Raw genomic sequence first — 22,694 nt, 5'->3', positions numbered from 1 at the left:
GACTTATTTCCAACAATACTTCTTGTGAAAAAGATGGGTCACTGATCCATTATGAACATAGCTCTCACCATAAAAAGCACCAAAAAGTCAGAAACGAGGAAAAAAAAGTCCTTAAATTATGATTTACAAGTTTGTACACTATTTCCAAGGCAACAAGTTGACCTTACTGCAAAGTTTATAGATGAAAACTTGACCAGTTACTTTTAAGGGGAATGTATATCTGGCTATAACTTAAAGGTAGAAAATATTCACTGTTCTATATACACATTTCAAACAGGAGACAGTTAAACTTAACTGAATAGTTGCCAACAGAACTGCATATTAACTCACTGGCCACTAAACTAGGCAGCAGTAGCCAATTAGAAACCATGAGTTCTGTACTTTTAAAAATGCTATTTTTTTCCTTTCCTGTTAAATTGTTTTTTAAAAATGTATTATAGTGCATAGCCTAAGTCAGACTTTCAAAGAGATACAGCGCCTTTCAATGCAGTTTTTGCAGCATTTAAAGGGGACTTTTCTCCCTTCAAATTAGATGTTCATTGAAAAATCTGAATTGAGTGCTGTACTGTAGTAAAAATATTTCAGTCACAGACTGATAATAAATGTATACTGTGCAGTACTAAGATTTTTTGATGTCCATCTGCACACATTTTACTTGGGTTCTTCAATCGTCCCCTTGCTGAGGTCTGTCATTTTCGGATATTTCACTTTCTTCTGGTCTAGCTCATTCTGAGCCCACAGTAGTAGCTTCAGTAATTTTGCCAACTTGGGTGTTGATTCACGATTTTCATAGTCTAGGACAGCTTGGTTAACCTCACTCCATACCTGGGAAAGAAACACCAGTCTTTAGTAGTAGTTTTTCTACAATTAAAACCAGTAACATTGCACAAACACTGAGAACATCACACAGCTTGTTGATTCCTCAGAATATGGTCAGGAAAGTGCTCTATATCCCACAAGGTTGGAGAAAACATGGAAGAGAGCCAAGCTGTCAATTACAATATCACCATTTTTTTTTTGAATTTCACTTCAGAAATATTTCTGTTCTTTTGCATTCCATTGTATACATGTTTCTAAACATATCGAAAAATATTTAGACATCGCTTTCACCACATATGAATAAAAGACAGGATTTTCTTTTGAGAAAAGTACTACCTTCTGTCGCTGCATCATGTTAAGCAAGTCTCCAAACGGTGATTCTTCGGGATTATCAAAGGCAAGCAGAGCCAGCGTACGCTCCATTTCTGTCAGGCATTCTCTGCTCTCCTCTCCTTGTTCTGCTAATTGGGTTTGAGCAAATTCCAGAGCCGCTTCTGTCTCACGCTGCCGAATCAGTTCAATCAAATGCTGCTGCTACGTATGAAAAAATAGTGATATTAGCTACCCTCCAGTCATCAGTATGCAATCTGAGACCAACATTAGTCCATAATTTGACAGTTTGAGGTCACTTCTAAGTGCGCGAGAAAGACGAGCAGAGTTGTCCACAAAATCTACTGAAAAGGCTGACACTTTGGAAGAGCAGGTTTGAAAGATGTGTTACTATCAGAACTAACAGCAATTCAGAGTAACAGTAATTCAGAAGTTGCTAGGTCATAGAGGACTGTTGTTGTTAGAAGTTTTCATGTTACTAATTGTATAAAAGTTAATGTGGCATGCCACAAAGTTTCCCCTTGCTACAAAGTGATATCAAGAACACTTGAAATAGCAGGCATATTCAATCAGAACTCCCTTAAAGCTCAAATTAATTAACTAAAACATAAGTTAGTTAATTTTCTAGCCTGTCAGCAGCCCTTAAAATAAATATAACATTTGCCACTTGTCCATACCTGTAAATGAAAATAAAGATATCTGTTTGTATCTAACAATTCTGGATGGAGGCTGTTTATTAATGCAATGGCTTCCTGAATCTGTCCTTTCAGGATCATTTCTCTAATTTTTATTCTTTCATCCAGTGTCTCCAGATCAACACTGGGTTCAATTCCAGACTCCATTCGAAATTTCTCTGCCGCCTCTTTAAAGCCCTCTGAAATAGAAAAAAGATCACCTGTAAAATCTGTTTTTTGAAGTAATTTTTAAAAAGAAGCTTAAATGAAAAGATTGGTACATTACTTGTGTATTTTTGTGGTTGAAGATTAATTTTGAAAAGTTCTTATCTAGTATATAAGTATCAATTAATTATAATTGGCATCCAGTAATTCTTAATTCAACTATCCTCCTTCCATAAAGCAGCATGCAAGTTACTGTCTGACATCTCTTCAATATAAAACTTGTTTTACACTTAAATTGAGCAATGTACTCATGCCAAAATGCTACCATTTTCAAAATCTGGGCATTTTTACTTCTCCCTATACCCTTATCCTCAATTCTATTTACACAAACCTAACAGTTTAATTGACAACAAGCAGAAAAGCAAAGGGATTTTGTTTCCCATTCCAACACCACACTCTTTGGAAAGAAAAAAAAGTTACAACTTACATTCTAAATCCTAAATCTGGCTTTCAAACACCCACAAAATGATTTATGATACTTAACACACCACTGAGATGCTTTTCCTTCATCTCAGAGGCTGCAGTTACGCTGCGCAGTGGTAAACAGGGGTGTAGATCATAAACAAAAGCCTCCACCCCAGTATAGCTTACTGGGATGGTATGCACCATAATTGCTAGGCACATTTCTGGCCATTCTTGATCGTTCCAAGCATTAAGTCAGGCTACATGCTAACAGGGAAAAGTTTTTTGTCCCAGACTATTCTGTCCTCTTACAGCTGAATTTTCCACCCAGCTAAAATTTGCTTCTGACAATTGCTCTGTTCAACTTTGAGAGCGCTATTTAACAACAGTAACATAGTTTGAACTCTGTTCTAATGTCAACATATACGGAAGGAAGTTATGTTTGTTAACACTGTGCACCAAAAATAGTCTTTTTTTCCCATAGCATTAAGAGTTAGCATTTAACAAATGTCATTTCTATTTTATGAAATCTGCTAAGTTCCTGCTTGAAGCTAATTAAGTTGGTTGCCACTTAACAGAACACAGGAGCAGAAGTGTGTTGCTAAGAGAAGCCACCAGTAACTACAAAATCCTTATCACTCTTGATTTTACTCCATCTAGCAGCACATTTTAGCAAAAACTGTCTTGGTAAAATAAATGGCATGCATTTAAGAGTCTCTTCGCTTTACTCCTTGTTATTACCTGTGACAAGGTAGTTCATGATAAGGCGGTTCATGTCTGCTCTCTGAATATGCAAGTTATTAAGTTTTTCCATCCATTCGTCTTTTGTGATTTCATCAGGTTTTTCTGCATAACTCATCCTGGACTTCTACTACAAGGAAAAAAAAGCATCTCATTTAATACATTTCCAGAAAAACTAAGCTTAACAAGCCTAAGCACTGTGTTACTAGCACCTCTATATCACTTTTTTTAAATAAGATCTTTTAAAACAGCAATCAAAAAAGTCTATTTCAAACCATTAGCTTATATTATCATTCCCCTTGTTCCCACATCCAGACCCAGTCTCTAAAGCTGCTTTCATCAATCATCCAAACACAAAATTCAAACCATGTTTTTTCATATTCCTCTCCAACGCAGCCCAAAGCGCCACAGCACAAGAGTCGCACAGCACGAGCAGCATGACAGCACGACACAAACAAATCCAAGAGTTTGGCAGCAAAACGGAGAATTTGTTAACAAACACCTAAAGCAAAGCCTGCGTGTACAACACCGACTGCAAAGGCTCCCACAAAGGCTCGGCTGGAGGGCAACAAAACAGCGGGCAGCAAAGTTACCCGACGTGCAAATGAACGGCTTACACTAGCTTTGCTTGGGTGCTGCCAGCAAAAGTAACCCGAGAGACTTCTAGGATATTATTATTTTTCTTTTCCTTTGACCGCCCCTTTTTTGGATGTGGAAGCTGCGCGCTTTGCTACCCTTTAAGCCGGCGTTTAACCACAGCCCGCCACCTCCCTGCACCTCCGGGGGCAGCGGGAGCGTGAGGAAAGACAACAACAACAACAGGCCCCGCGCGGGTCCCCTCGCCAGCCCCTTCCGAACGGGTTCGTCCCCCCGACAGAGCCGCGAGCGCGGCGAGGCGGGACGGGCCCGCGGCCCCAGCCCTCGCCAGGCCCCGGCGCCGCTCGCCGCGGGCCCGGCGCCTTCCAGGCCGTCCGCAGTGGCCGTGGCAGCGGCGCCGGGGCGGGAGGTGGCAGCGCCGGGATGGGAAGCGACGCCGGGGCGGGAAGCGGCGGCCGGCGCCATCTTACCGAGCGCGCCGCGCCGCCGGCCTCGCGCACCGCCCCGGCCCCCGTCCGCCGCCTCGGCCAGGCCGCTGGCGCGCGGCTCTCGCGAGAGCTCCGCGCTCGCCCAATCCGCGCCCGCGAGAGAGCGCCACCATAGAGAGCGTGCGGGATAGAGCGTACGCGCGCGCAGCGGGACCATAGAGACGAAAGGGGCGGCGGGAGGACCGTAGAATTGAGAGAGGCCCTGCCTTGGCTTAAGTTGCTTAAAAAGGAGCTAAAGTGACCCGAGTTTCACCGCTTTCCGTGGGTTTGGGCTTGCTGGGAGGCGAGCGGCGGCGCTGAGGACTTTGCGTCATGGGCGTGCTAAAATGCGTCGTAAAGCAGCATGAGGGAATCCGGCAAGGCTCGTAAATGAGAGCACTGTGGATTCAGAGCAAACAAACAAACAAACACCTCAGCTGGGGGATTTATGTGGAAAACAGGGCTCAAGAGGTGCGGTGTCTCTGTGTGGAAGAGCCGAAATGGTAGCCCCCTGGAAAACACAATTCTTCCCATACAGAGTAAGAATAAGGAGGCAGTTAATGCAATTACTCAAATTACCCACAGTTTACCACTTTTTTTTTTTTTTTTTTTTTTTTGCACTTTGGATGCAAAAACGCAATTTCATTCATTAACGCTGTGTCCCTTTTGAAAATGGAGAATCTCTACGTTTAATCAATAATACTTTAGTCCTTCCTTCCCTCCCCAAGCCACTACGCTCGTGAACAAGCCAGTTCTGCGCACTCACAGCCCCGTTCCCTCCTACCTGCCAGCAGCTGTCCTTGGCCATATGACAAAGTGACAGCGTGGGCAGCCTGGCAATTCCTACTGATTTGACAGCAGGTTTTCCCCAGGCTTTATTCTAAAAGTCCTTCTCAGCAGATTTGCCTCTTGGGCAAACACAGCTTTTCTCCTAAGTATTCAGACCCACATTTCTCGTATTTCTGAAGCATTCGGCTTGTAAATCTGTTTCTTTCTGCTGCTCTGGCTGGTTTGGGGGCTCCTCCCTGGAAGGTGGAGTTTTTCCCTCCATAAAGAGGGAGGGAGCGACAGGTGACCCTCTCTACAAGGGATTCCCGAGTTTGCCAGGTGGGAAACCCCATCCAGAGCAGGGAGGGGATACCAGAGGGTAGTGCCCATCGCAGCTGCTGTTCTCTTGGCAGGTAAAGAGCTGCGGTGAGGTGTGACTGCTTTCTAGGAAGTGGAATAATATCCAGAATGAGCAAAGCAAGTTTTTACTTATCCTTTTATGTCCTCTGGGCTAAAGTAAAAAGAGGTTGAAAGCAGCTCGTGGTTTGTGGTTTTGCTTGTCGCAAAAGCATGAAAAATCCTGGGTTCTCTCCTGCCTCCCCCTGCTTTTAATTTTATTTTATTTTTAAAGGGACTTTTTCTTTCTGGCCAAAAAGAAGTTTGTAATATATCTGCATAGAGTGCAATGCTCAGATGCTCTTATTTTTCCCCTTCCTTTTTCTATTTTTCCCTTTTTTTTTTTTTTGGTTTATAGTAATATCAAAGATTTTTAGAGACTGAACTGTATTTGAGAAGAGGCTTTATAACCACATTAGTGGCAGGAAAAACATCTTGAATGTTGCTAATGAAGTGTTAATGAGGCTCAAAACAAAGTGCTTTTCTGATGCATGAATTATTTTATGTGGATAAATGATATTGAATAATACTGCTTCTAGGAACATTTTTTGATGATAGGATTAACCCAATGTGATAAGATCTCAAATACATAAATAACTAGAATTGCTTTCTCTTGATATAGACCTGTATTCCCTACTAGTGTGCTGGACATTATGAAAATTCTGCATGTTTCAGGGGTTTAGCAGTATCCTGAGTAATAAATGGCACATCTTTTGTACCAATTCTCTCCTGATATGTTTAGTCACCTTCTCTGCTTCCCTCCTTTTAACCCACATCCTATTGAGGAAATGTTTAGCCATCTCAGGTATAACATCTGCTTGCTGTCTTTAATGACATATATGCTTATAGAGATGCTTGTTCAGGGCATGGATTTGGAAATGCTAAAATGAATGGCTTTGTTCCAGTAGATACTAAGCCTCACAAAAAGGAAAAAAGAGTTAGGAAGACACAAAGTTGTACAGCAATTCAGGGCGAAAGTGTTTCACATCTATTTTTTCTTTGAAGTGCCTCCTAACTTTCATTAGGATTATCCCCAAACTTGGAACCAAAACTTGGTTTTATGACTCAGTGAAAGTCTTGCAGGATACATCTGTGGCTGGAAGTTGGATTAGAACGCATAGAAGCCAAATATGCTGCTCTTTGGAAATTGGCCTGTGTCTTTGATACACCACTGTCCTACAATAATCTTATAGTAACAAGGGTAGCAATAACATGGGACCTTGGACTTCGTGAAGACTACAAAATTGAGAATAAAATAAATTTATAAAATCTATCTGCTAAAGTAACTCAGTGCCAGAATTCTTCCTTGGATTCTGATCTGATAAACCTGGTTTTACTCAGCTGGTATTTAGAACTGAGTAGGGTCTGGTAAACCTCAAACCAAAATCATTAATCTGTGAAGAAGTCACTAAAATCTCTGAAAAATTACATATTCAGGGAAGGGTTTACCTGTCATTGGTGGGAAGTAGGTGAGAGAGAAATTCCTGCCAGCTTTTGTCCCCTGGTATGGAAATGCTTTCCTTATGTGAATATAATTAATCTGAGGGTAAAGTACTTCTGTGTTCACTTAGTGCTTATGAAAAATGAGGAATTGGCAGCCTTGGAGAATCAAGCACCGAAAGGAGACGCTACCTTGACATCCATGGTACCTGTTTTTGAGTGGTGTATTCAACTGTGGAGGTGGAGAAGCCTTTCTGCACAGAAAAGGTAAAGCTTGGGCACAGCTGAAAGAAATTAGTCTCTCCTAACTCAAAATGATGAACTATCTGCTTAAAAACCAGATGGATGAGGGAAGAGAACTTTTTCATTTGCTTTTACCCCTACTCTTTTCATGGTCTAGCTTTATGCCTAGTTTTTACCTGGCTGTGGAAATTAGCTTCTTGGAATGCTCAATGAGGAAGAACTGAGAAAAGGGATTGATCATAAAGTAAGTATTAGCTCTTGAGGCTCTGCATCTCCAAATACTTGAAAATCTTGGTGAAGAGAAAGGTGAGTGAAAGAATTGACATCTCTTTGAGATTTTTTGGGGTATATGAACCCAGATTAGAGGACATCATCTTTGCAGCATAAAAATCATGTTTAAGTGTGTATTATAAATCATAAATACCATAAATTACGTAGTGGCTATCGACCTGGGTCCCCTCATGTGATACACTACAAACCTAAGTAAGGCCATTTTGCAACTACCCAAATTAAACTAAAAAAGGAAATCTGAAAGGGTGAGAAAATAGAAGATGCATCAGCTGCAGAACAAAGTCTCAGTGCATTGACTAATAGTGAAAAGATTTTTTGAAAACCAATTAAGACAAGTTTTAAGGAGGGTAGTGCTGAAGGCCTTGCACGTGTAAAGCCTAAGCCTTGCTAGTGCTTAAGGAGAGCTAGATAAGATGCTTATTGGACTGTTTTAGAAGCTGTTGGATAGTTAATCTTTCTGCCAGGATTTCCCAGCGGTGCTTTGAGTTCAAAGCAGTTAGAAATTATATCATCGCATTACACAAAAGGGGCCTAAACTGAGTCAATAATCACATAATACAGATCACCAAGGAAAGGGTGACTTCTCTATGCTGCCAGGAAAATGGAAATTTAGGTTAGTAACCCTGCAGTACATTTCCAATAAAACAATGGGAAATCAGACTCTAATACAGGAGAGGAGGGAGACATGAAAGAAATGAGGCAGAGGAAGTGTTGAGGTATTAGAGAGACCACTTAATTGAGGTGACATAAGTGTTCAGTCAGGAAAGGTAGATGCTGTGGCTTGGCGATAGTGAAAACAAGTCAATCTTTAACACAAAGATGTAGGTTAGAATTCACTGGCTGTGCACACTGCATCAGTATTACAGTGTAAACCATAATTCTGTTTGCACACCTCCTAGATGCTAAGTCCCTGCATTGACAACATGCCATTAGCTTTTCCTAGGCAGAAATCACAGGGAAGATTGATCTACCAAAGCCTAAGATATTCTCCCTCCATGTGCCTTTCATTTATTGTAGACAAAGAACATTCAAAAACTATTGCTTGCCTTTAATGATGCTGTCTTGTACTTTTGCACAGGGATCCCAATGTTTTTACTTTCTGGTGTTCCTGTGTGAGGTAAGTATTAATACTGCTTGTTTTTACAGGTGGAAAAAGGCTTTGTACTGTTGCAAATGAAGGCTAATAGTAGCTTTTCTAACGTTATCCTGTGCTTTTACCACCAGAAGTCTTCTGTATATTGTGCTCTAGAGTGTAAATTTCTGTAAAATGTATTTGAGTCATTCTACAGAATTAACACTATTTTACCTATTTATTTTACACCTCTGTCTTCTCATATGTTGTTAGTCCTTAAGCACTGTACCTGCTTGGATGCCAACTGAAATTAATTTATCAGTTTATGAGGAAAAATTGTGCAGGATCATGGTCAAAGAACCAAACACTATCCCTCCACCTCTGAATATTCATGTCATGGGTCATGCTGTAAATTTTAGGCCTGCCTCTGTGATCTTGAGCTGAAGGTGTTTCTTAATAATAACTATCAAACACTATCAGGAAGAACAAAATGCGCAGGGAGGGGATAGTCCTCCCACAAAATGGCTTATAACCAGGTTTGGCTACTGAAGAGTTTCTGAATAGCTTATTTTGAGATGGAGTTTACAGGAAGCCTCTGTGTGGTGGAGGAGCTAGCTCATCTAGCGAGCACTTCTCCCATGGAAATTAATAACCTGGACCCAAGAGAAAACATTACTGAGGTGATTGCTATTTGATTTTCAAAAACAGAAAGGCTAGACTAGGAAAATGTTGGAAACGGAAGGGAAGCAGCCGAGCTGGGAAGCTCTGAAACGCGGGCAGGAGCAGCAGCGCCATGTTGATCCTGCCAGGAAGCTACACCTGCCCGCCAAGAGGAAGACCCTGAGGCAAAATCGTGCTTAGGGCTTGCAGGGCTGTGTGGCCCCGGCCTCCCCCGCGCCTCAGGTAGTGACTAAGCGCGTCCTTTCCGTGGGGGCGTCCCGGGAGCGTGCGGGAAACGGCTGGGAATAGCGCAGCATCCACCCTCACCCCGCCGCCTTCCCGCCCGCCCGCCATGTTAGGCCGCGGGGCGGAGCCCGCGAGCCCCGAGTCCTCCAAGTGGGCCGTGCGCAGAGCGGAGCGCCGTGGGCGCTCTAGGCCTCCGCCCGGCCGCCATGTCGGTGTCTATGGTAGCGGGGGAGGAGCAGCCCCCGCCCAGCGCTGTGGAGCGGCGGCGAGGAGGAAATGGCGGCTCGGCTCGGCTGAGGCCCCGCGGCGGCGGCGGCGACTCCCCCCCGCGCCATCCCCGCGGTGAGTGAGGGAGGCAGCGCGGGGAGCAGCGGGGCGGGAGGAGGAGGGGAGCGGGGCCGCTGCTGCCGCCGCGGAGGAGGAGGAGGAGGAGCGGCCGCCTGCTGCGGCCTTGGGCTCGACTAGAAAATGGAGGCGGGCGGGTGAGGGCGGGTTGGCGCGGCCTGATTGCAGGGCACCCGCGGTTCGGCTGCAGGGCGCGGGCACGTCGGAAGCCTGGCCCGGTTCCAGAGGAGGTCGGCGACTCGGTGCGGGGGGCGCCCGCAAAGGAAGCCTTAAAAACAATCAAACAAACAAAAATTAAAAAAAAAAAAAAAAGGCCGCCGGCCCGTAAAGCCGCCAGCGCGGTTGGGCTGGCGCGGCGAGGACGCCCCTGCGCGGGCGGAGCGGGCTGCAAAGGTGGGTCCCTCCGTGCTGGGGGAGCGCGGAGGCCGGTTGCGCTCCGAGGCGATCGACGTCATAACCGCAGCCGACAGACTTCACCGTGACGTCACGATCGACTTCCCGCCGTTTGCGGCCCATCTGGGAGGCCTCGTCGAGCGCGGCCTGCAGACGCGGATGCCCCGGTGAACCCCCAGCAGGGACCGGGCGTCCTCGGTGCACGACAGGAGCTGACTGGAGCTGCGGCTCCTTCCCCTTCCTTCTGGGTTGAGGAAATATCCTCCCTATTGGTGAGTTATTCCAAAAAAAAAAAAAAAAAAAAAGGTGGATTTCAGCCCGTTCCGGTGACCCTCTTGTCCTTCCCCTGTGTAAAGGCTTGAGGCTCTGGACGCTGCCTTTTGTTGGCTGGCTCTAAATATTAAATAACCCCCCAGTCAATAAATGTATTCTTCCTCTTCTTCCTTTTTTCGCACTGATATACTTAAATGCCAGCTCATGATCAGCCTGTTTGCTGCTTATTTGCTTGCAAAAATTGTTCTTTTTATGGTGACTAAATTATCTTTCAGACAATTCAAGTAGTTTTCAGCTTATACGCCAAAATGATAGCAGTATTTCAGTGATAGGTAAAGAAAATTCTATAGTATACTCTAGTTTGTCACTTTTAATTCTGTAAGACCCATAAATCATTTTAATGTGTTAATGTGTATATATAAATATTTTGTAACACATTAAAATGATGTTTGTAACACATTTTCATGGTGTTTGCATGTACTGTAGCTTAAAACAGTGTAACTTGCTGTTTTTATTGTATGGGCTTTCATGTTTTCCTTTCCCTAGGAACTCCAGGGGGCAAAATTGCTGACTCCCTTTGAATAGTTTGAAAGAGTGTAAATATGATTCCTAATTTTCCTGGCTTGTATTTTTGCTGGTTAATCTATTTTAGATATTTTTGCAAAAATAGCTCTTTTGAATACTCAATCAACACAGCCTTGTTTAAGTAAATTTTGATGACTTATTTTTCAACTATACTTTGCTTCTTTTTTTGAGAACTCCTCACTGTTACTGCTTTCTCCTTCTATATTATGCACAGTTTTCTTTTAAAGTGGTGATTTGAACTGGTTTAGCTCTAACCTTGTTCTACTGATATTTCTAGAAACAAACTTACCAGCACTTTTGAACAATTAAATTGCTGCTCAGTGAAAACAGATCATACTTAGTTACTGTACAAGTGTAGCATATACTGTGTTAATTGTAATAGATATTTTGGGTCCTGCTCCACTTCTATATATGCCAGCTGCTCATTACCATTCTTTGACATTTGGAGCTTTCTTTAGCAATAAACATAGAAGTGTGCTGAATATAGCTTTTCTTAGTTAGGCCTTAGGTTTTTGTGTGTGCGTATGTGTAATTTTTTTCCTTCACAGTTCCAGAAACACGTTGGGCTCAAAGCTTTTTAAATGCACTTTGGTAGAAGAATAAAGGATTATGTTAGTCTTCAACCTGCTTTGAGACTGCATGACTCCACTGTTTTGTTAATGGAATTATTGTTGATTTGAAGACTGGAACTTGAAAAACCCCACTCTAATTTCTTTTTCCAAGTGTGTTGGTCCCCTTTTTAAACCAAATTAAGGGAGATTCTGGTTAGTTCATTTCTAATAGCATGTGGATAATCTTGTTCTGATGTGATTTTATATACACCATAAAATATAATTTTAAAAATATTCAGGTATTATCCATTTAATGCACAAAACTATTCAAATGGTGCTTTTGATGTAACTGAGATGTGTTGTTATTTATGTTTAAGAAACACAAACAAACCGTGAAATGCCTGGAAACATTGCTAATAGAACTATAAAAGTCCAAAGTAGTAAATACAATTGAATAAATATTTCCTAGCAGGCTCATCACCAGATACTGTTCTACATAATCCTACTTCACTATTAAGATTATCTAGAAGTGGATTATATTATTTATATTCAGTTAAAAACAGTCATTGTCTTTGAAGTTGTAACTTAAACTTGTGTGTTAATTTTATGCAATCTGAAACTTTGGCTGTGTTAGGCAGAGAGAGGAAAGGCCAGGATTACAGACACTTTCATTTATAAAACTTAATTAGTGAAAGTGAAAGGGAAATGAAGGGGTTTTACTTGTAAAGAGAAGATGGTTTCTATTTGCCTGGAGTGGTAGTGTCTTTCTCCACTAGTTCCACATTGTTATACACTTTCTACCTAATGTCTCCTGTAGTCCTATAACACAGTGGCAAGGAGGAGATGATTATAATATAAACAAGATTATTCTAACTTTTTATGCAACATTTAAGCTTCTTTGTGGGCTATAATGCCTCAGTCTTTATTAGTTGAGCCTTGAGACCAGTTAGTTGCATTTTAAGGCTTTTATCAGTATTATGTTTTTATCTAAAAGAGCTTCTAAAATAACTGAATACGTTACAGGTATCCATGATGGTTATCTCAGTAGCATTGGTAGATTTTTTTTTTTTGAGGTTCAGAAGTACTTTAATTTTCTGGGGGGGAGTTAAGACAAAATATATTTAATGAGCATTATAACTCAAAATAACTGTTTATTAAGATTGGAAACTAAATTGTTTCCTTGACTTGCAATGCCAAAATCAGTCATTTTTTGCTAAATAAGATTTTTTTTCAGTTCATTTTATGAAACCTCCTTGATGAGTTAAGCACAGAAGTGATAACTGGTTTCAGATTTCAATACCTTTGATTTGCAAACAAAATAAGAGAAAAATCATATATGGAAAAGAGGTTTATTCTTTCACAGGTGTGCTGATAGGGTCAGAAATAGAAATCAAGTACTTTTCCTGGGTCCACTTCTCCCCGAAGGATTCTAGTAGATCTTTGAAGTACAATGTAAAGCTAAGTTTTTTTTTTTTAATATATATATATATAACATGTCTCTTTAGTAATATATAACTATTTCAGTATCATAAATACATTTTTTTTTAAATAATAAAATGTTTTAGGATAGGTATAACTACCTTTGTTACAATAGTGCTAACTTGACAAAAGCTTGCGCAATGTTGTTAATCTGCGGACAAGAGTTGGGGAAGAGTTAGGTACAGTGTAACTACTCAAATTGGAATGTAATCTAGGATTGTAATCTTATATGTGTAATAAGCTATGAGATGTTTGATATCTTTATAATATTTAACTTCTTAAACCTGATAAACAGTTGCTGTCTCACTTAACAACTGAAGGTTCCTAACAATCATGATAAAGAACAGAGTTCCTTGGTACTTCACTAGAAAAATGTGTGATTTGCAGTTTCTGCATATATATTTAGGGCTGCTGAAGAGGCCAAGGTCAGTAGCAGATAAATAAACACTAGGCTGGTAAACAGTATTTTTTGTAATGTGTTGAAAGCAGTGGTGAAAGTATGATAAAGGTTGTTGTATTTTGAATACTGTCCAATGACAAATTTGTAATTGATACTTCTGTTTAAACCTGAGGCTATGGCTTGTAAAATTGGTGTGTGCTGGGGCCTTTAGAAGGTTTCCTGTGCAGTGAGGGTTAAAGTTTTTCAGGATTTTTGACCTTGGAAGGCCTCCTTTATTATTATTATTATTATTATTATTATTATTATTGTTTAAAAAAAAAAAAGGCAGAGCAACCTACACTGTGATGCTGCAAAATGAGCAGAATCTGTTAGCCGCTTTTTCTCTGCTCATACTGTTTGGTCTTGAAGAGCATAAGGAAAACTGAACAAAAACTTGTTTTGTGCTGTTGTTGGGTAAATTTTCATTTTTAGGCCAATATGGGAGGACTGAGGTGGGGGAGGAAGAAAGTAGGCTTCAGAATTTACTATATAGAAATGGTGGAAAAAGCCAAATATCAGTCTTCTAGTAAGACAGTAGAGAGTCTTTCTGCCTGGAGTTTTAAGCTACAGTGAAGCTCTGGGCTAGAAAATGTTAATGTAATGTATTTAATGCTATTAGTGTTCTTTCCTTTAAAAATAAGTTAGAGTCTCTTTAAGTACAGGAAACAATTGAATTTGTTCATCAAACATGATTATGGGCCTACAGTTTGGGGGATGTGCAGTTTGTGAAAATGTCTTAGACCTAAGTTTGACATTTTCGGAAGTTTTGTCAGTATAGTTGTTAGTATAGTTCTTTCCCCAGCTATTAACTGATATGGTCTTCCTGCTAAAACCTTTCACATAAGCACATTATTCTCTTATTCAAAGAATTTAAATGAAATTTCAAATTTTTACTTCTGATACAAACTGCTACTGTACTTGGAAGATCTTGTGCATTAATGCAGCTGCACTGACAAAACAACCTTGCGCCGTTCTTGTGACACCCATTGCCCTCTCCTGTAGCTGGAGTGAATCCTACAGGTAAAAGAGCAGCTCTGCTGGTATCATCCTCTGTGCAAGCAGTTTGTGGAAGCCCTGCTGTGTTGAGCAGGGGTTGAGCCCTTTCACGTTCCCGACGTGCAGGTGTGGCAGTGAAAATCTGTGGTGTAGACAGGACCATGGTCCTTTTGCCTTTTGTTTGGATTAGTTGTGCCATGCTGTGGGGCTGCCGATTGTGTTTTCTGTCTGCTACTGTGTGCTAAAGTCCACTGTTTGTGCGCACAGTTACTTGGTTTTCTGCATGCCCATTAAATGCAGCACTTCCAGGGGGTCTTGGATTAACTGCAGATGTGCAGGATTGTAGTCCTGTGTGTGCTCAGTTAATCCATCATGTGAGACTGGCAGTGGCCCTTTTGAGGCCAATGCAAGGTAAGTGAATAGCCTGGCAACTTTTTTTTTTTTTTTTTTTTTCCTCCTGCGTTTTTGGAAAATATAAAAAGCCTAGGTAATATTTGCATGTTTAATCTTATTAGGTGATGGATATAAACACTGCCACTGTTTAGTACTTAGTATTTTCCTTGTGCACTTAACAGACTGTCCTGCATCAATACGGGATAAGTGTTTTGCACTATACACTGGACGCCCAAAATAATTCTTCAGCACCAAACAAAATAGCATTGAAAAATCAAAGCACTCAAAGTCAAAAAGTCTGAGAGCCACAGATCTCTCTTGAGTTTTCAGGGATGTCTGACCATAGAAAGGGAGTAGTGAGCTCTAACTTGCGTAAAATGTTTGTAATTTTTAAGGATGTCTGGACTTTTGATCCTAAACTGTGGCTTGTCTACAGTAGTCAAATTCTGAGATACCGAGTTAGTGTTCGGGGGAGTGATGTTGGGATCACATCAGTTTTCTTGTATCTCCCGAAACCTGGAATCGAGCCTCACCGCTTGCTGAATCTCTCATTCTTCAACCCTCATTACTTTTCTCCAATTCACAATGTACCCATTTCGCAACTTCTTGAAAGCTAGCTTCCTTCTAACAAGCTACTTAAATCAGTAAGCAGTGGATACACTTTAAATGAAAATAAAAACTGTATCTATTTGTACCTATAGGAAAAACTAGTGAGCTATACCTGCAGAGCCGTTTTAGGATGGATGTGGTTATTCTGTCCATTCTGTGCTTTATTTTGATAAACACCTACGAATGCCAGGGGCTCTTTGATATCTTTAAGACAGGCTTGGACAAGGTGGATTCTCCTCAGAGGCACATCGGAAAGTTAAGTTTTGTGATGCATTTTTCTGCTGCTTCTCGCTTAGATAGTCTATTCTTTCTGAGAAGAGCAGATGGAGAGAATTCCACTGAAGTATTATATGTGTCTTTCTCCAGTGCCTGCACAGTTCTTAGTGCAAAACCTTTTTAATGCTGTTCTTCATTTCTTTGTGCCTTTGCCTGTGGTTCAAATAAAATTGATTATTTATATGTGAAAAAGGCTTTGCTGCCTGGTTTCTTTGAGCTGCTTTTCTGATATTTGAGGATGCAAGGGATTAGTTTTGCTGCTGCTTCATAGAAGCAGTATGGATTTTCCAGATCTGGTCTTTGACAAATGGGCCTATAGCTGTTTTACATGGAGCAGTCTTCTGACTGCTTAGTTAATGGCACTCCATTTCTTTTATTTACATCAGAAATGTTGTTTCATGAATTCTCAGCCGATCAGAAATTCTTACATGATACTAGTACATTCACTCACTTGTATTTTTTCAATACTTAACAGGGATAAAGTGAGTAAGCAGTATCAGTTGTGATTGGAGTCACTATTGCACCATCCCAGAAAGCAGTCTTTCCGTCCTGCTCGTAACATCCTGCAGTTTTTTAAATATTTAACATGCCTATCCCAGATATTTTGGTGTTTTGGTTTTATCCAAATCCTTGCATCTCAGGCAATATTTCCTGAGGAACTCTTGGAGAAGTATAACTAACGGCTAGCTACACATCATTCTAATTTAAACTGTACCAAGATATTAGTTTCAAGTTGATGAGGGCATGAGTTTTGGGGAAGGCATGAAACCTTACATTGATCATTGATCATTGTGATTTTAAGATCTCTGTCCTGTTTTGGGGCACTGATCGTTGAATGTGTATAAAATATTAACTGGAGATTCAGTATGAGGACTGTTTAAAGGGGGATCCTTTTTCGGTTACAGGAGATGTAAACCTCCTTCCTTAGGTAACATGACAGAACGAATCGGTTCAAACGGCAACTAAAGGCTGTCACAAGTCTTAAGCAGGAGGTGAAACTTGCTCTCTTTGATGCATTTGTAGCGCTGGATATGTGTAAGAGATCTTTCAGAAGCAGATACAGATGCATCTTTTTATAGAGTTCTTGGGGCAAGCATGAAGATGTGAGAACTAGTAGGTGCCTGATATTAGTCATTTTGGCTAAAGTATTCATGGAAGATGCTTATATAACTTGGTAAGTATATGGTAGAAGAACTTGTGCAGAGTACAGCAGATCTGCTGAGCACTGAAGCGTTGTCATCCAAAAACCTGGGATAATGTGCAGCATATTTGTCATTCAAATATTGTTAACAGAGACGAATGTTAGTGAGAAGGTACCTATCGCTACTCAGACTAAGGAGATTTTTGTGTGTGTGTGTGTTTAGTTGAATTTTGTTATTAGTAAGCTCTCTTTCAAAATGCTCTTACAGAGTGAAATCTTCCTAGTTAACTTGTACAGGAAAGCCATAGTTCGTTTAGAATTTTAAGCTGTAAAAGATAAAATCTTTATGTATTAGGTGGACCAGTTAAGTGCATTATTATTTTGTTAGGGCAAACTCAAGAACGATACAAATAGGATTACTGGTTTGAAGGCATAAGTAACTGTTGGCAAAATGGCAGATAATAGTTGCATGAGTTTGAGAAAGTTTTGTTTGAACATGTGTTTACAGAAAGGAAGATTTAGGTTACAGGCTTTCCTTCTTTATTTTGTTCATTGTTGATTAGCGAGGATGTGTTGGAGGATAGAGTTTGTGTTACATGTTTGTGAGCAAGAGATATTGGAGTAGCAGGATATAGAAATTTGAGGATATCTTTAGATTCCTGTTGGGTCAGTTGTTGGTACTGCTCTAGAATTTCGTGAGGCCAGGCAGACTGAATGTCATGCACATAGTGCCCACATTTTAGTAGTTACAGAATCCTTAAGGATGCTGAGTGTTAGTGATAGTTTCTGTGGTCTTGCAGAATGTGCAGCCCTGTGTTTTCACATTTCTTACTGCTTGAGACTACTTAGCCTCATTGTGAAGTTAAAAGCATGTGTCACATGATCTTTATAATTTGATGGGATCATCCTTTTTTTTTTTTTTAAATTAAATATGTTTTTCTCCTTAGTTGAAAATCTGCCTGTGATCAGGATTTAATACACATTGTTATTGATGGTTTTATGTTTTTCTCTGAAGCATAATTTGCATTGATTGCACCTGGAATTTAGTTTCAAGTTGCATTCAACTGCATAATTTTTTCTGGGGAAATAGCACTTGAGCTCCAACTTAACAAAGGAGAAAATACAGAATGTCTTGAAAAAGAAAACCCAGTTACAAACTATTTAGCATCACACTTTTATGCACCACTTAAGCAAGTGACTATTCTGTTTCACTGGAGCACATGTCTTGCAGTACCCTACTGCAGCGTGGTGAGCAGCAGAACGCACGTGAATATGACTTGAAAAGTTTTCTGTTGTATTAGTTTTCAGAAATGCCACGTGCCATCTCTGGACACCGCAAGTTTATGCAAAGCTTAAAACATTGCTCAAGTTTTGAAAGGATAGAGTTTTAGCAGAGGAGACAGTTAATGAAATCTTAACACTTGTTAAAACTGTATTAGCAAGAAGAAGATTAAGTTGATCATGAACCTTCAGTTCATTTAAAACAAGAAAAAATTTGCTTCTTCAGCCTTAGTATCACCACAGTAACTAGTTAAGTTATAGAAAAGACAGAACAAAGGAAAAAATTCTACTGAATTGGGAAGAGGAGGCAATGCTAAGACTTGGAAGTTGCTTTGTGTTATAGGATATTTTTCAGGTGATATATTTTTTGCTTTAAGTCCCAGCAGCTGTGTTAAAAGCGTGAGTTAAGAATTGATGTTTTTACATTCTGAAAATTTGATTTTCAGCTTCTGGGCATTTATTTAACATGTTTTAGGATGTACGTCCACAAGAGCAGGTTCATGTAAGTAAATAATCTAGACTAAATAAGGAGAGAAGAACCGAAGGCATTAAATGCTCAATACATTTAAGAACACTCCAAATGCTTTCTTGCAGTTATGTGGGGGGTAGAATTTTAGAGTCTTAAGTTTACTAAATTTGTATGACTATCAAATTTGCAATGCTTTTAAAACTTCTGTTCTGTTACAGGTTTCTCTTTTAGGCTATTAACAGCGAGATAAAAACTGTTAATACAAACAAACAAAAAAAGGCATGATGGTTGCATCCATTTCTAGTTGTTTTTGATTGTTATTTATATCCAAAATGCTGTGCACTGTGCAGTATCTATCCCTGCTGGGTGGGGTATGATTGTAGTAGACTAAAATGCATTATACTCAAGTAACCAGAATGTCTCCTAAGAAGAAAAAGTGCTGATTACATTTTTGGAATGTTTTAGTGGTATTAGCTCTGTGCCTCAAATATAAATGCAAAGAGCATGTTGCACACATGCCTTGGGTCAAGGCACATGGATACCTATTTTTGCAATACAAAGACAGTCCTTTTGTATGTTTCTGGATAAATTATTCAAAGAGGTCATTTGGATACGCCTTTACTTGTTCAAGAAACAGTTTGTTTTCTTAGTTTACTATTAGAATTGAACAAGAAGTGATTAGCTGACTTTCCCTCTTCCTTTAGGCGTATCATTTAAAAATTGCATGATGTGTGATCAATTGGAGATTCTGAACAGGGAGATTGAAAGGTTATTACAGAGCAACATCGCAGAAGAAGGCACTTTAAACTCGGACTGTCCTCAGCCATCAAGGACTGACTCCTTGGATAGAATCACTGATTCAGACAATGGAGCAAAATACATATTAGTGCAGGTATTCAAAGCCATGAGATGTAGTGCCTAGGGGTTTCTTTAAATCAGATTATTCTTTACTGTGTAATATCCCCCATGCCCATCACATATGATAGAGAAAGATGAAAATGTAGAATTGAACATTTTTTTTTTCCTTATTTCTGTTTTTCCACAGTCATGCAGATCTTTGATTTTTTTTAAAGTATTATTATTTTTTTCCATGAAATAATAAGGTGATGCACTGATGGCATTCTGTTTGAGGGAGGGGGCGATATTTTCCCTGTTTACCTTCTCATATTTGGGATAGTAACATGGCACTGGAGAGCACCTAGAAATAGCAAAAATGGTGCAAGATGTCTATGTAGTTTAATTGTTCTTTAATTTAACTGTTTTCCCATGTGGAGTATGAATTATTACTCATGTTGTAATTATTTTTCTCTACCCAGTATAGCAATTCCCCTGCATCTTTAATTGCAAAATCCTGACACAGTCTGTGGCCAGTAGTGTTGCTCCAATTAAAAGTGATTTTTCCTATGTGGTCCACCTAGTTATCCTTTTCTTTACATTTTTTTTTTCAGTGTTCTTCTGGTTTGGCAGATATCCTTAGGCTAAATGCAGGCATTTCCCACTAATTTTCAAGCTCATAAGAGCTCAGAAGCAAGCAGTTGATGTTCATGTTTCAATTTGCCGTTCTGTGTGTCGAACCAAACAGTTATGCCTTGTTCAGAGGCTTAAAATGAACTCCTTGATTCTGAAATACTTTGGAATGGTTCATTCTTGGGGGAAGTCTGTGATTATGGATGTCATGGGGTGTCCTTGAAACAAAGCTGCTGAAACCTGCTAGATTGCAAACTATTTTAGTGAATGAAATTCCTCAATTCTGAAGGTCTACCTTTCAAAACCACTGAGTAGCCACCCAGATTTAAATCACCAAAGCTGCAGGCAGCTGCAGGGGTGAAATTTAGTACAAACTGGTAAATATTCCCTATGGTAAACCAGGGTATTCTGATGTGGTTTTAAAAGCATTTCTGTATTTTTATTGCACAATACATACTCATGTTAAATTCCAGTCTCTCAATGCTTTTAAGTACTGAAGTTGGTTTGTTGAATACAGTTTGTTACTGTTCTGAAAATCGTAATTTGAGAGTGCAAACAAATTTGAGAGTGCAGTCGTGTTTTGTTTATATTTGAAGGATTACGGCCACTGATTAGTGGTGGTGTTTTTTTCATTCTTGTTTCAGATTTTTTTTTGAAAGCAGAGTCAAAATGGGCAAAATATGAATATTGACAGAGGCAAAATAAGCCAAATTTTAAGTATACAGTGGTAGAAAAGTTCATAAATATAATGTGTTTTGTTTCTTGTTGCAGGAGCTAACAGAAAAGGAAGAATTTGAGTCTCTGAGTTGTCAACAGAACCAGTCTGGCACTTCTGAAACAGAAAATTCAGCAAGTGCTGGAAGGATAATGCTGAATGAGTCTGATCCTTTGCTGCCCTCCTCTGGCTCTCCGTTTCAGTCAGATCTACAAGGAGAAACTACTCGAACCTCTAATGCTGCGTCAGGTAAAGCATATAGAGACCGTTGAAGACACTTCTTAAGTTCCAGATAAAATGTAAAGAATTAAATCTAAGAATTTGGATTACCTCTTGCTGTAAAGCTGTAACTTTTAGTGTTCATCTTCCAAGGTAAACAAAGATGTGACTCTGTTCTTGTTGTTACTTGTTCTATCCTTGCTTACATTGTAGCTTTGTAGCTTTTTTGCCTTCTTTTTTTTTTTTTTTAATTATGATTATAGTTTGTGTTGCTTTCTTAAAAAAAAATTGCAGTTCAGTCCAAATCCATTATGATAGTGTCTTTTTGAGAATTTAATGGCATTTCATGTTATTCAGAAGTAGATTCAACTTTTTATCATTGTACTGCAGGCTTAAAATTCACTTTTGAGCCCTGCTGCAGTGCTTAAATTCATCAGTTATTGTCCTGGGGTCTGTTATCTTTACAAAATAATACTCACTTAAGTTGTTTTATGGGAAATGGTTTGAGTGCTTTAGTTTGATAGAATTTTAAAATTTGTGCCATCTTTATTTTAACTGTTTACATAGTTTCCGGACTTAAATTTCTGTTTGCCCTATGGAGGGTTTGTGTTTGATGTATCAAAAAGGTAAATCAGCAGATAGATTATTTGAAATAGCCGTTTCATAACCACTATAAACTGCAAGATTTAAAATCAGTGACTTTGGAAAGAGAAAAGCTTGCTAAAGGATGCTCCTCAGAAGCTTCTTGTTGCTGTGGTATGAACAGCTTTTAGAAATATCTTTTAAATTCTTTCAGCAGTTACTGTTACCGAGGAGCTCTGTAAACATTCCGTTTGAGCTCGATGGCGCGAGGCTTGAGCCAGGAGGTTGTATGTTGGGGACTGGAGGGGCTGGGGGTGCTAGTGTTTCTAAAATACTATTTATGATTACCAATTCATTCAGGTTTATATTTATTAGTGCCTACTACAGTTCCTGAGCAATGTAATTGTAATCAAAAGGACTGTAAAACTTAGTTGCTGTGTTCTTAGTAGGATGTTTACGTTGTGTGCAGCTCCTTTTTAAAATAGTGTATGTGATGCAATCCTAACTTTAATATTTGCACAAATCAGTTTATATTTGAATTGCTTAAAGTCCAGTCTTTGATTTTTGTATTTGTGTTACTTGTTTTCTATCTTTTCAAATAAGAGTCTCGTAGAGTGCAGAGATAGACTTGAAAACAGTAGTCCTAGTTGTTAGCTTAGCTCCTTTTTTCTTTTTATTTCTTTTTGTTGTTTGTGTTTTCTATAGCTCTATTCATGATAGTTTTAGATTTTAGAGTTTAGATTTAAGTTTTTAGATTAATCCTTTTCTATATGTTGTTTTTAATAAATCAAGTGGGCTGAGAACCTCTTTGTAAATAACCATATCAAGGAGCAGCCTTTCTCTGGTTCCATTCAATAGAGACTTTTAAACAAAATTTTCTTTAGAGACACGATTGCAGAAGTTTTGATTTTATTCTGTTTTGTATTATTACTTATAACCAGTAAAACTTACCAGAAGATCTGAGAAGTTTGAAGATATATTGCTGTTGGTGAAAGACTACTTTTTGTTTGATTTTTTTTGACATTTTGCTGAGCATCAAAAGACTCATTATTCTACCATTCTGTCCTGCATAATTTAAACAGCAGTAGCTTTAATAATTACTATAGTTTC

General features: G+C 39.5%; 2 protein-coding genes across 3 annotated transcripts in view; one reads left to right on the top strand and one right to left on the bottom strand.

Moving 5' to 3' along the window:
- Nucleotides 1-108: 108 nt before the first annotated feature.
- GID8 (GID complex subunit 8 homolog) lies at nt 109-4,332 on the bottom strand. The gene is made up of 5 exons (XM_088529094.1): nt 4,259-4,332; nt 3,192-3,321; nt 1,827-2,023; nt 1,156-1,353; nt 109-825 (listed from the first exon to the last, which is right to left on the bottom strand). Exons 2-5 carry the CDS (start codon nt 3,307-3,309, stop codon nt 652-654), a joined length of 687 nt encoding a protein of 228 aa, XP_088385220.1. The 5' UTR covers nt 3,310-3,321; nt 4,259-4,332; the 3' UTR covers nt 109-651.
- Nucleotides 4,333-10,210: 5,878 nt separating this feature from the next.
- The window catches only part of DIDO1 (death inducer-obliterator 1), a 46,975-nt gene continuing 34,491 nt past the window's right edge, over nt 10,211-22,694 (top strand). The window contains exons 1-3 of one of the 2 annotated variants that reach the window (XM_088529241.1): nt 19,306-19,512; nt 20,787-20,795; nt 20,859-21,032. In XM_088529241.1, coding sequence (XP_088385367.1) covers nt 19,326-19,512; nt 20,787-20,795; nt 20,859-21,032 — 370 coding nt within the window. In that variant the 5' untranslated portion in view covers nt 19,306-19,325. Of the gene's footprint in view, nt 10,382-19,305; nt 19,513-20,786; nt 20,796-20,839; nt 21,033-22,694 lie in introns of those variants that run through there. The other variant, XM_088529232.1, reaches the window with a different exon arrangement.

The sequence above is a fragment of the Tinamus guttatus genome, unplaced genomic scaffold (assembly GCF_059628265.1).
Source record: "Tinamus guttatus ecotype Peru unplaced genomic scaffold, ASM5962826v1 Tinamus_guttatus_pri_ptg000027l, whole genome shotgun sequence".
NCBI lineage: Eukaryota > Metazoa > Chordata > Aves > Tinamiformes > Tinamidae > Tinamus > Tinamus guttatus.
The sequence above is the reverse complement of the archived record's forward strand: the minus strand, read 5'-3'. Positions and strand labels throughout refer to the sequence as shown.